The following is a 13,419-nucleotide window of genomic DNA, read 5'->3' as shown; positions in this document are numbered from 1 at the left end:
TTTTCTGCCTACAATTTATAGGTTTCCAAATTTCTATGATAAATTTTTCTTTTGAGGATTATTATTTGGTTTGTTTCGCATGTCTGTTAGCAGGATTACATGGAAGCTAATGATTGCATATGGTGAAACTTGGGAAAAATTGGTATTAGTTGACTGCATACAGTTGATTCACTTCTGGGGGCTATCTTAAATTTGTGATTTTTTGTCATAAGAACACAGCAAAATCTTTATTGATGGTCAACTAAAGTTTATCATCTAGAGGAAGTCCTCCAGTGAATGTTCCTTCCATGTATTTTATAAAAGGTTTTATCCATTCTTGGGATATCCTGTTAAAACTCAATCATTATTTCTTCCTAGTTTCATTGGTGAAATACTAAATATATCTGGGGGGAAACTTATATTTTCACACAAACTAATCAATTAGATTTTTATTACATTCATGGGCTGTAATGTTGTAAGTCTGACAAAAGAAAAGTGCTAAGAGTGAATGTTCAGGCATGCACCCAGTGGACCCATTAGTAAGCACAGACTAACCAGAACTCATACTCATTAGTAGTCTTCTCAATTCTCAGTTCTTGTAAGCTGGGAGTGGAACAGTAAGAGACTAGGAGATGGGAGGCAGTACTTCATTCAGTGATAAACAGGTTTGCATGAGAATTACATTGTGAATCAAAGGGTGCTGTTAATGATTGTTGGGTGTTAGCAACCAAGATGTATGAGAGTTTGCACTGATGAGTGGCAAAGATAGAAGGCATCTGTTTTGTAAGACAAAATCTCAGGCTGGTGAGAGTGATTAAGAAGTAGGTGAAGACTTCACTGCATCTCACAATGAATGTAAAATATCCTGCCATTGTTAGTACAGTACAATCCCATGACATGCTTCTAGTAATCACATCTCAAATAAAGATTAGCAAATGTAGAATGACTTGACCTGGTATGTTACAGTAATGCCTCACAACACAAAATTAATTTGTTCTGGAGTGGCTTTCGTAAAGTGATTTTTTCGTGTTGTGAGTCACATTTCACATGCAAATTGCCTAATTAGTTCCAAACCATACAAAACACCACATTAAATCTCATAATAAAGCTACAGTCTAACCACAATGAAATACTGTACAGCCAAATACATTTGAACCATTCAATATACCTAGACTAACTGTTAATACCTGTAAATTAAGTAGTTATTACATGATGTAATAATAAATGGAAAGTAATACAATACATACAGTACAATACTGTACATTTACTAAATATATAGTTCCATATGTACTGTACTATCATAGTTACAGTACCCCTATTATGGACTACAGCTACATTTTCTGTTGTCTGAACCCATTTTCTTCAACTCTTTGTAATGGGCGACTATTTTATTCTCGGCCGAGCTGGCAAATCTCTTTTTTTAAAATGAAAAATTTTTCATAAAGTGAGTCATAAAAATATTCGCATCTCGTTTCACAGCTTGAAAATTTTGTAAGCAGAGTCTTTCGTGAAGAGAGGTATGACTACATTTGTTGCATTTAATGTAGCTTTAGTGTTCATTTTTCTTTTTCGGCCTCTCTTATATATTGAACTGACACTTTAACTTGTTTAGCTTATTCCAAAACATCTTCATAGGCATAAAAACATTACAGTACTTGCCTTATGCAGAATAAAGGCTGTGATAAAAGACAAGGTTTTGTATTCTTTGTTTACTCTCTCAGTTTCTTTTGACAACATGGGTTTAGAGGAACCTGATCACTACCAGGAATTTAGAGTGAATTACTCATGTCACTACAGCAATTGCTGATTCTATGCTGTTTTGAGGTTCTGCAAGATTATGTAAGGGCTTACACATCTCATGAAAAATCTAAGCCCATGAGCCCTTGCTCCATAGTTTCTATGTATAAAGATTAAATGATTTGATATGAAATGACACAGCTTGAGAAACATTCTCTAGGATTGGAGGTTCCTTGAACTGTGTCAAAATTACAATGGATGATCTGCGAACTATTCTTACTGTTACAAAGCAGGATGGTCAGCATTATCTTAGTTTGGTTGGGGGTTGAGTTTAGTTATACATGCATCACCAGGGCTAATGAAGGAAAGGAAGATATCATTAGTTGAGGGATTAACTGCAAACCATTCTTGCTGTTGCCAAAGCAGGGTGGTCAGGATTATCTTAGTTTGTTTGGGGGTTGAGTTTAGTTACTACACGCATTACCAGGGCTAATGAAGGAAAGGAACATATCATTAGTTGAGCTAACCATGGATGGGGTGCTTGTAGTGCTAGCTCTTTGGTCACTACTCACAAGGTGGAAAAGTTAGCATTTTGAAACATCAATATACTAAAAAACTCGGACCGTAATGTCTATAGCAGGCAAGGCAGAGATTGAATATTCAAGTAGTTGCACTGAAAGACTAGACATGCAAGCAGTGTTGAGGTGGAACTGCTGGCAAAGCAGCAGGCATATGCACCTCCTAGAAGACTGTAACTCCTTCATCTCGACTAAGGAAGAAGAACCCTAGGACAACCAAGACACAAATCAGAAAAAAAAGTTAACTTACTCCTGACTTGTAGGATATCCTCACATAGCACAGCCTGTGGGTGAGCAACCAATCCAAGCATGTCTTACAAGTGTAGCTACACAAGTGAAGTTGACAGTGACAGGTGATGCAAAGTGGGTGCAAGTCTGTCTCCGGTTTGAATGCGTAGGCACAACAGGCTTTCCGTAAAACATTCAGGAAAGTTTGCCAAACATGCTGTATTTACAATGCTCACTGTAACAACAAAAGCACCAAAACACTCAAACAAAGCTGAAAAACGTAGCATAATAGTTAGTACTGTATACACAGCACACTACAATGAAACATATGCCCAATAAAGGTAATAAACAGAAAAGCCACTTAAACTGCAGGAAGAAAAGGCATTTATAGATACTTTACCAGTTTGGTACAATGAAAATATCATACTGTAAACAAAAAGTTAGGAGATCCAAAGAGAAATGTTTGATTAAGATTTATAGGAAAACTGTAGTATTGAAAATATTAACCTGTGATACAAGCTGGAAGAGGCATCATTGGTAGGTCATTTATACATTTCAAAAAAGGTAAAGGGTGATAAAAAAAAAAAGGTTGGGGAGGGTGATTAGTTACAAAGAGCCATAGAAAAATAATTATAATTATGAATATTCTTCAAATTTGTAACTTTATAAAATAGAAGAGCAGAAAAGGTAAGGCGATTGTGGTAGGATTTTTGTTTAAAATAGCTAGACATTTGCACGTTGAAGAAAATAGTTCGTACCAACAGGTAGATACCCTTGGTACACACTTCAACAATACCTGTTAGCTCTTCTTCTCTTGTGAGGGAGCCAGAAGCCAGTGCATACCTGAGAACATCCAAGACTATAAGTCTGGGGTAGAACATAATTGATGGGATTGTGATGCGACTGGATTTATGAATTATGATATTTTAATTATAAAATAAATTTTTGAATATACTTACCCGGTGAATATATAATAGCTGCTGCTCCAGCGGCTCGACAGAAAACACACACAAAAACTCGCGAGCGATCGCTATGAAGGTTGCGGGTGTGCCCACCAGCGCCAACTATCGGCCAGATACCGAATATACATGTAAACAGACCCAATTTTTCTCATCCCGCTGGGTCTCTATCGGGGAGGAAGGGAGGGTCGTTTAATTTATATATTCACCGGGTAAGTATATTAAAAAATTTATTTTATAATTAAAATATCATTTTTAAATATTTAACTTAGCCGGTGAATATATAATAGCTGATTCACACCCATGGTGGTGGGTAGAGACCAGAGTTAATTAAGTTTACAGCGTATATGCTTAGAGTTTTTGACAGTTATATCATAACAAAACCCAAATATATAAAGGTACCTGGTAAGGAAGTTGACTTAGACGATTACTCTGCCTTATTAGTCTGTCTTCCTCACGAAGCCCAGCGATCCTCTTAGGATGCTGAAAGACTCCCAGGAGCTGAAGTATTAAGGGCTGCAACCCATACAACAGGACCTCATCAAACCCCTAATCTGGGCACTCTCAAGAAATGACTTTGACCACCCGCCAAATCAACCAGGATGCGAAAGGCTTCTTAGCCTTCCGTACAACCCAAAAAACAATATTAAAAAACATTTCAAGAGACAGATTAAAAAGGATATTGGAATTAGGGTAATGTAGTGGTAGAACCCTCACCCACTACTGCACTCGCTGCAACGAATGGACCCAGTGTGTAGCAGTCCTCGTAAAGAGTCTGGACATCTTTTAAGTAAAATGACGCGAACACTGACTTGCTTCTCCAAAAAGTCGCGTCCATAATACTTTGCAGAGATTTATTTTGCTTGAAGGCCACGGAGGTTGCTATATCTCTAACTTCGTGCGTCTTAACCTTAAGCAAACATCGGTCTTTCTCATTCAAGTGAGAATGAGCTTCTCGTATTAAAAAATCTGATAAAATATGACAAAGCATTCTTTGACATAGGCAATGATGGTTTCTTAACTGAGCACCATAATGCCTCAGATTTACCTTGTAATGACTTAGTACGAGCTAAATAGAACTTAAGAGCTCTAACAGGACATAATACTCTTTCCAGTTCGTTGCCTACGATCTCTGATAAGCAAGGAATATCAAAAGATTTAGGCCAAGGCAAGAAGGCAGTTCATTTTTGGCCAGGAAACCAAGTTGAAGTGAACAAGTGGCTTTTTCTGTAGAAAAGCCGATGTTCTTACTGAAGGCATGAAGTTCACTGACCCTTTTAGCCGAAGCCAAGCACACTAGGAAAAGTGTCTTGAGGGTGAGATCCTTCAGGGAGGCTGAATGTAATGGCTCAAACCTGTCTGACATGAGGAACCTTATGACCACGTCTAAGTTCCGTCCAGGAGTTGCCAAACGACGTTCCTTAGAGGTCTCGAAAGACTTAAGGAGATCTTGGAGATCTTTATTGTTGGAAAGATCTAAGCCTCTATGTCGAAAGACCGAAGCCAACATGCTCCTGTAGCCCTTAATCGTGGGAGCTGAAAGGGAGCGAACCTTTCTCAGAAGTAAAAGAAAATCTGCGATTTGGGCTACAGAGGTACTGGACGAGGACACAGATGCTGACTTGCACCAGTCTCGAAAGACTTCCCACTTCGACTGGTATACTCTAATGGTAGAAGCTCTCCTCGCTCTTGCAATCGCACTGGCTGCCTCCTTCGAAAAGCCTCGAGCTCTTGAGAGTCTTTCGATAGTCTGAAGGAAGTCAGACGAAGAGCGGGGAGGCTTTGATGGACATTCTTTACGTGGGGCTGACGTAACAGATCTACCCTTAGAGGAAGACTTCTTGGAAAATCTACCAGCCATTGAAGTACCTCGGTGAACCACTCTCTCGCGGGCCAGAGGGTAGCAACCAACGTCAACCTTGTCCCTTCGTGAGAGGCGAACTTCTGCAGTACCTTGTTGACTATCTTGAATGGTGGGAATGCATATAAGTCCAGAAGAGACCAATCCAGTAGAAACGCATCTATGTGGATTGCTTCTGTATCTAGGACTGGAGAGCAATAGATTGGTAACCTTTTGGTCAACGAGGAGGCAAAGAGGTCTATGGTGGGTTGACCCCAAGAAGCCCAAAGACTCTTGCCCACGTCCTTGTGGAGGGTCCATTCCGTGGGTATCACCTGACCCCTCCGACTGAGACAGTCTGCCAAGACGTTCAAGTCCCCCTGGATGAATCTCGTCAACAGGGAGATGCCTCGATTTCTTGACCATAAGAGAAGGTCCCTTGCGATCTCGAGCAGCGTGAAGGAGTGTGTGCCTCCTTGCTTGGAGATGTACGCCAAAGTTGTGGTGTTGTCTGAGTTGACCTCTACCACTTAGTTTCGAAGAAGCTTTCGAATATCATCAAGGCCAAGTGGACTGCTAATAGCTCCTTGCCGTTGATGTGCATGCTCTTCTGACTTGAGGTCCATAGACCCGAGCATTCCCGACCGTCCAGGGTCGCACCCCAACCCAAATCCGACGCGTCTGAGAACAACACGTGGTTTGGGTTCTTGACTGCTAGGGATAGTCCCTCTCTCAGACTGATATTGCTGTCCCACCATTTCAGGCATGCCTTTACTGGTTCGGAGACTGGGAATGATACCGTCTCTAACGTCTTGTCCTAGTTCCAGTGAGAGGCTAGATGGAACCGGAGAGGCAGAAGGTGTAGTCTCCCTAGTGAGACAAACTGCTCCAGGGATGAGAGAGTCCCTACGAGACTGTTCCAACTCCTGACTGAACAAACGTTTTCTTTTCAGCATTAGTTGGACTTCGAGCAGGGCTTGTTCTATTCGGTGGCAGACGGAAAAGCCCGAAAAAACTGGACTGCGAATCTCCATCCCCAAATATAGAATAATCTGGGATGGGATCAGTTGGGACTTTTAGGTTGACCAAAAGTCCCAACTCCCTGGCCAGACTCAACGTCCAATGTAGATCCTGCAGACAGCGAAGACTGGACGATGCTCTGAGAAGCCAGTCGTCCAAGTACAGGGAGGCTCGGATCCCCGATAGATGGAGGGATTTTGCCACATTCCTCATGAGCCTCGTAAACACGAGAGGAGCAGGACTGAGGCCAAAGCACAGGGCTCGAAACTGGTACCCCACATTCCTGTAAACAAACCTCAGAAACGGTTGGGAATCCGGGTGTATAGGAATGTGGAAGTATGCCTCCTGAAGGTCGAGAGAGACCATCCAGTCGCCTTCCATTAATGCTGTCAAGACAGCCTGGTAGACTTCATCGTGAAGTTTGTCTTGACAATGAACACATTGAGCGCACTTGCCTCTTACGTACTCCTGCAGTGAACATGGCTGCCAGATCATTGGAGCCATCCCTGAGGGACTTGTTCCTGCAGAGAACGTGGCTGTCAGATCATTGGAGCCATCCCTGAAAGCCTTGTTTATGCATGACATAATTGTACAGCAAAACTTCAAACGCTCGAAAATAGCTCTGAAGTCGACCATAAAATCTTGGAGTGTCTCATGGCCAGGCGCCAGGGAGAGTCTATGAGGTTTGAGAAGTCTATCTGGGCAGAGGCAGGAACTCCCAAGCCGAGAACTTCTCTCGTGTCATATCAGACTCTCGCTCTATAAGCCAGCTTAAAAGTAGGGAAAGCAAAGGCTGTCTCCCCCAAACTCCTGGTGATAAACCAGTCGCCTAGCAAACGTAAAGCTCTCTTAGAAGAGCGAGAGAGCACTAGCTTATAAAACAACGGCTTCGAAGTAGCTAGGCCTAGTGTAAACTCTGACGTTTAGGCGAACGAGGAGCAGCAGTTACAAAAAGATCCGGACAAAGATCCTTAAAAATCAGCATGATTTATTTAAAGTCCATAGAGGGCTAAGCAGCTTTAGGCTCCTCTCCGTCTGACAGAGTCCTCAAGGGAATATCAGTAGGAGGGGGAACAGCAACTTCCTCATCTGAAGGAACCTTGTCCGACAATAGCCGAGTCTCAAGCAAGGGAGAGACCTACCGTGGTGGCAATGCTTTACAAGCAGAGTCCACAGGCACTGGTGCATTAGTAGCGGACCAGGACGCAACGTCATGTAACTGCTTAACAGTCTGTGAACTGTCAACAACAACAGGTGCGGGAGGACGCTCGGCGTCCACTCGAGACTGTTTTGAATGCCTAGTCTGAGCAGTCAAAACAACTCTAGACTGCGGTAGTTGACGCTCAGCGTCAAAACAAGTCAACTCCGCTGGTTGGCGAACGTCCTGAATGTCAACAGGAGCATTAGGAAGCGGCCTAACGTCCAAATGCGGCTGAAAGTCAACACGTGACCGCATCGAGTGAGGCTCTACATATCGTGACTGACGTGACTTAGCTACGGCAACGTCAACAGGACGCACAAAGGTTCGTTTGGGCGGCTGAAGGCCAGGATCTCGATGAGATAAACGGCTAGGATCAACGTGAACCTTATCGGCAGAATAGTCTTCCATAAGAGAGGCAAGCTTATTCTGCCTGTCTTGCCGTACAACCCATTTAGGATCAACGGGAATGGTTGCGGTAAGAGACGAGGGTAACGTCTGTGACTGCAAAACCTTGCCTACAAAAAGACTCTCGGAGCCTGTGTTACGCTTTTGTTTAGGCGGCGAGCAGTCTTCCGATGACTGCATAGGGTCAGAGCTGTCCTAATAGTTAAAACCAGGACGCTGGACCTGTCCTGAAAGGACTGACTTTCGCTTAAAGGGCCTCGAAACCTTGTTCCACGGTTTCTTATGCGAAAAGCCTTCGGATGACGAGGAGAAAATCGTCTCTCTCGTCTTATGGTAGGGGCGATCTTGGTGAGATACGCCTGATACCATAGAGGGAACGTCTGTTCGCTGATCAAGGCCTCTCGAACCCATAAGTCGTACGACATTACTTCTCCCCTGGGCTTGGGAGCTTGCAAGAGGTCTCGGACTAGGCGAACGACAGGCACGAACAGACGAACCCTTTGTCGCAACACTGATAACACTTTGCGCAATATCACTTTATCACTACGATTTTCTGTTTTGCACTTATTTCACTGAAATCGAATTTTTTAACAATTCACATTAGGTATGAATAAAACTGATTTCTACCTGAAGCACGCAATTCTACCCTCATCAAAAGGTTATAATTGCGAAATCAGTCGTATAATGTAAGCACATTAATACAAGCAAAAAACAGTAAACAAAATTTAAGATAAAAAGATCAGTGGCTGGGAAGGAGACTAAACACTAGTTCATTCAAAACTACGTTTTCAATCTCTCACCGTACAGTGCCTTGGGACGAGAATAAAAACTAAAAACGTTTTATCCTTTCTCCCCGTACAGAGACTAGGGACGAGAGTAAAAAGCTGACTCGAGAACAACGTTACTCGCTTGGGACGAGAATAAAGATCGGAACGTTCTCTCTCCTCTCTCTCTCTCCGTCTCTATCTCTCTCTCTCTCTCTCTCCGTCTCTCTCTCTCTCTCTCTCTCTCTCTCTCTCTCTCTCTCTCTCTCTCTCTCTCTCTCTCTCTCTCTCTCTCTCTCTCTCTCTTGATTTCGCACCGAAGAGAAGAGCCCACTTACCTTTCGTCAATAAACAGGTTATTTGACCAAAGGAAAAAACTGAAAGGTTTTTCAATTAAAAAGTTCCTTTAAAATAGTATTTAAAACATTTAAGCTTTGAAAGAAGAATGAACAAAACGTCAGAATCGATTTACTCTTTCTGCAAAGTGAAACCGTGATACTCTCTCTCTCTATCGTAACGATAGAGCGCAAACTGCGTAGCATAAATAAACTAAACGTTAGTTCATCTTTGAAACAGTACGAAGACTATTCAAAGAAAATCTTTCATAAAATATCTACTAAAAAAATATTCATTTAATAAGTTTTAAATCATTTGCTCTGTAAAAGTTATTTACGATTGAAAGGGCTCAACGTTGTTTAACTTCGGTTTCCAAGTTAGGACCGCCTACTCTCAGGAAAGGTCGCATATAAACAAATCATAAAAATTTATCTTGATGTTTATTATAAATGGAAAGCTAATCGAAGCGGCCTAATAAAGGCGGTTGAGATATAAAATATATAGAGGAAAATCTATAATTAATTTATAACGTGATAAGATAATTGGTAAAAGCCTAAAACACACTTCCGTAATAAGGGAAGGGTCGGCCATTTAAAAGTCAAAGAAAGTCCAAAAAAAAAACAATCCAAAGTCATCAAAAATTAAATCTATCCAAAAACGAGTTCAAGATTTAAGTTGAAGATAAAACACCTGCACTGCGAAAGCTCAAACCAAAAGGAAGTACTTCACCAAATATGTTGAGAAAACTCCAGGTTATACAGCGAGTATTGATACGTCTTGTCGTTAAGGCCGACAGAGAAAAAATTGAGTCTGTTTACATGTATATTCGGTATCTGGCCGATAGTTGGCGCTGGTGGGCACACCCGCAACCTTCATAGCGATCGCTCGCGAGTTTTTGTGTGTGTTTTCTGTCGAGCCGCTGGAGCAGCAGCTATTATATATTCACCGGCTAAGTTAAATATTTAAAATGGGTCATTCATTACAGTATTTTGTAATTTATGAATTTATTTATTGCATGCATATTATTAATGTCTTATCAAGACCCTGTAAATGGTAGACAGTTCTACTTTTCATGTTTCCTTGGGTTTCGTAACAGCTAGCATTTTGTACCAGTTTTGGCTTCAATTAAAAACAAAAATCCAATGGGAAAACCACGTAAGTAGAAATGACTCATTGGCCTTATTGAATACAGTGAACTTTGGGGCCAAGTGGTAAGTCACTAGAACCTTGGTTTCAACTTGATCTAGGTTTGAATCCTTGGCCGACCAAAAGCTGTTATCTTAAAGTTAATTCCCCCTTGGGTCTCTGATCCGGGGGCAGAGCGAATTCTGTATTAAGAGGTATTTATGGCTTATATGAATATATGAAAAACCCGAGTGGATGTGAAAAATTATCACAGTACTATACATATACTGTATACTTATATATACTGTACAGTATATAGTAATTGATCCTTTCCTTAACAAAAGATATTGTTATCCAAGTCATTATCCTGGAAGATTGTTCTAAAAATTTCCAATAAATAGATAAATGAAGAAATAACTAGTCAATGACCTTTGCTTTTATGGCACTTGTATTTTGTCGATCCATTACAATAAGGAAGAGCCTATAGGGTTAATTATAATGTTGTAATAATCTTTGAAAAGCATTAATGTCTAATCATAATGTTGGTTTGTAAAGTACTTATTGCTGTTTTAATTTATGTGAAAAATCTTTTCAGTTGGTAATGTCCAATGAAGTAGACATCAGTGTAGCTGTGGCGACACCTTCAGGTCTTATTACACCAATTGTTTTTGGAGCAAATAATATCGGCATTGAGGATATTGCTCATCACGTAAGAGATTTAGCTGGAAGAGCAAGAGAAAACAAGCTTAAACCAGAAGAATTTCAAGGAGGGACATTCACGTAAGTTGCTTGTTGGTGGAGTAGTTTTGCATGGGATACATTTAATAGACAATATCTCAGAAGTGTGAAACTGTGTTCATGATCTCTTACAGCTTCTTATTTTTGTCAGTTGGCAACTTGTAATCCTGAGTGATGGTTGGTTATCTAGACAAAAATAATAGCTTCTAAATATCATCAAATGAAGTGTCTTTTATGAAGAAAAAACCTATTTTTAGGGAGGTATTGTGTGGTTTCCAAGACTTTCCTGTAAGAGACTTAAACAGGGAATCCAATACGACAAATTTAACCAAAGAAATTTATCTTCCATTGCCCTAGGGCTAGAATACCAACCTGCAAGGCACAGACTCAGTGCATAAAAGAGTTACCCACAAGTTCATATTCAATTGAACCTGTCACAGCACCTCCAGCACTGAATTCAGTTTGCTAACTGACGACACGTCCACCCACTGAGAACCATAGCTAAAACTGAAGACAGTGCTGACCCACTTCTTTGTTTCTCACTCTTCAGCCATCTTTTCAATTCAGGAGAATGTCTTCGTAATGCCCCACTTCTCTTCACGAGTCTAGGGAGGTGGGAGAGCCTTGGGAACCACATTGTACCTCACAGAAAATGGAGTTTTCCTTCATTAAAACCCCATGTTTGGGGGTTAGGGTGCTTGGTGCTTTGTGGTTCTGAAGGACTAGTGCCAGACTCGTGCACCACAAGAGTCAAATTGTCTATAACCAAGCACATGCTCAATTCATCCTTATTTATATGAAAGGGAGAGACTTAATAAGTCGACACAATCGCCTCATGAGAAGAAATTCATGGAGAGGGCAAGCTAGATGACCATCATTGCACCTCACCTAAGTGACCCGGTTGAGGATCACTCTCTTCAACCCAATTTCCCCTGTAGATGCCATGATCAACCTGTGAGAACCAGGTACTTATGTTGAACAACTTGGATTTGTTTCCAGTAGTGTCTTAACAACTCATTATGCCCAGACCAACTCGTTACACTTGGAATATCCAGGAATTGCATATTAGCAAAAAAGTATAATGAAGAAGCAATTTTTCTAACATCATGGGTTCATGAATGAAACTTGTGAGTCTGGATATTTCCAAACACACTATCTTTACTGATAATGTAGATACTGGACAGATACCACAGCTAGACTATAAGCCTGGGTGGATATATCGGAGAAGAAACATTATCAGGAAGGGACTAATAGGATTGAGATGAAGAGAGCCTTTAGTGAGGTCCATGATATAAGAATCATTTTCCAGCAAACAGGTAATTAGGAACAGCTGTCCCAGGTCCTCTTTCGAACTGCCCTTCATTATACCCAATTGAGGTCTTTCAACCTGGGCTTCAGAACTGGCTTGTCCATTGAAGCAAATTCGATATGGTCTAAAGCCCTTTCCAATTGTCTTATGAAGGAAACAGAACTCTGAAGAAAATTTTTGACCATACATTCTATCCTTTCCTTAGAGGCTCATGGAAAGCCTGAATTGACTTAGCATGTTCTTGCAGACATAGCCACTTGTAATACCTTCTAAGAACTAGTTTTCAATTTTGTAAAATTGATCATAAAACCTAGATCCTAAAGGACATTATAATGTGTAAATGAGGTATAATTATCTAATTTCTTCCCATGCAAGCCAGTCCTCTAATTTGGCAGTTACCTGAACTCCCTGTAGCTGCAGTAACTTGGGTATTGACTTTGCTATTCTTATGAGAATACCTTAGGAGCAACATTAAGAACGTATACCATAACAGTACTCTGAACGTGTACTTTATAAACTTTCCCTAGCCAAAAATCTTGGGTAAGGCTGAAAATGATGAGTAATAGGGGCATGCCAGTAAATGTCTTTGAGACCTTAAGAAGAGGCCCAGGATCCTAGGTGTAGTAATTGGCAAACTTGGGCTATGGTTGACATTTTGAAGGCATCATCTCTAATGTGTTTATCGAGATGAGAGGGGTTGAGGATCACCTTTTTCTAGTAGAGTGCTTCAAGATTGTAAATATTAGAATTAGAAAGTCTACTCTGAACTTTGATAAATCTGCATTTCCTTATGGTTTTCTCCTCCAGCATTTTGCTGACAAAGGAGTTGGGTCCAGGGTTTGTCCTGACAGGATTTTTCATGGAGGGAGCTCAGATATTCCAAAACCATTGGAGACTTTACCATGTCTTCACTGAGAGAAGGTCCATCTTTCTTCAACATGATGGAGGCCTCCCTTGACCTGATGGGATTCATTGTTTAAGCCTTTGCTTTGCAAAAAGAGTTGGAACCCTGACCTCCCTAATTCTGCTCACAGACTTCTATCTCAACAACTCCTCTGGAAGTATCCTAAATTACTTGGGGATTCTTCCTGAGAAGTTAGTTGTTACTTTCCCTTTACCACTTTGAGGGAAATTGATAACAAACTGGACAGGCTGGGGTCTTGATGTCTACCTCTTTGCAGGTTACAGTTATGTTATTCC

At 41.0% G+C, this 13,419-nt stretch overlaps 1 protein-coding gene across 2 annotated transcripts in view; it reads left to right on the top strand.

Moving 5' to 3' along the window:
• Window positions 1–13,419, top strand: part of LOC137631084 (pyruvate dehydrogenase protein X component-like) — a 61,723-nt gene that overhangs the window by 42,784 nt on the left and 5,520 nt on the right. For both annotated transcript variants that reach the window (XM_068362706.1, XM_068362705.1), the window contains exon 7: window positions 10,768–10,952. In XM_068362706.1, coding sequence (XP_068218807.1) covers window positions 10,768–10,952 — 185 coding nt within the window. The remainder of the gene's footprint in view (window positions 1–10,767; window positions 10,953–13,419) is intronic.

Source organism: Palaemon carinicauda, chromosome 39 (assembly GCF_036898095.1).
Source record: "Palaemon carinicauda isolate YSFRI2023 chromosome 39, ASM3689809v2, whole genome shotgun sequence".
Lineage (NCBI taxonomy): Eukaryota > Metazoa > Arthropoda > Malacostraca > Decapoda > Palaemonidae > Palaemon > Palaemon carinicauda.
The sequence above is the reverse complement of the archived record's forward strand: the minus strand, read 5'-3'. Positions and strand labels throughout refer to the sequence as shown.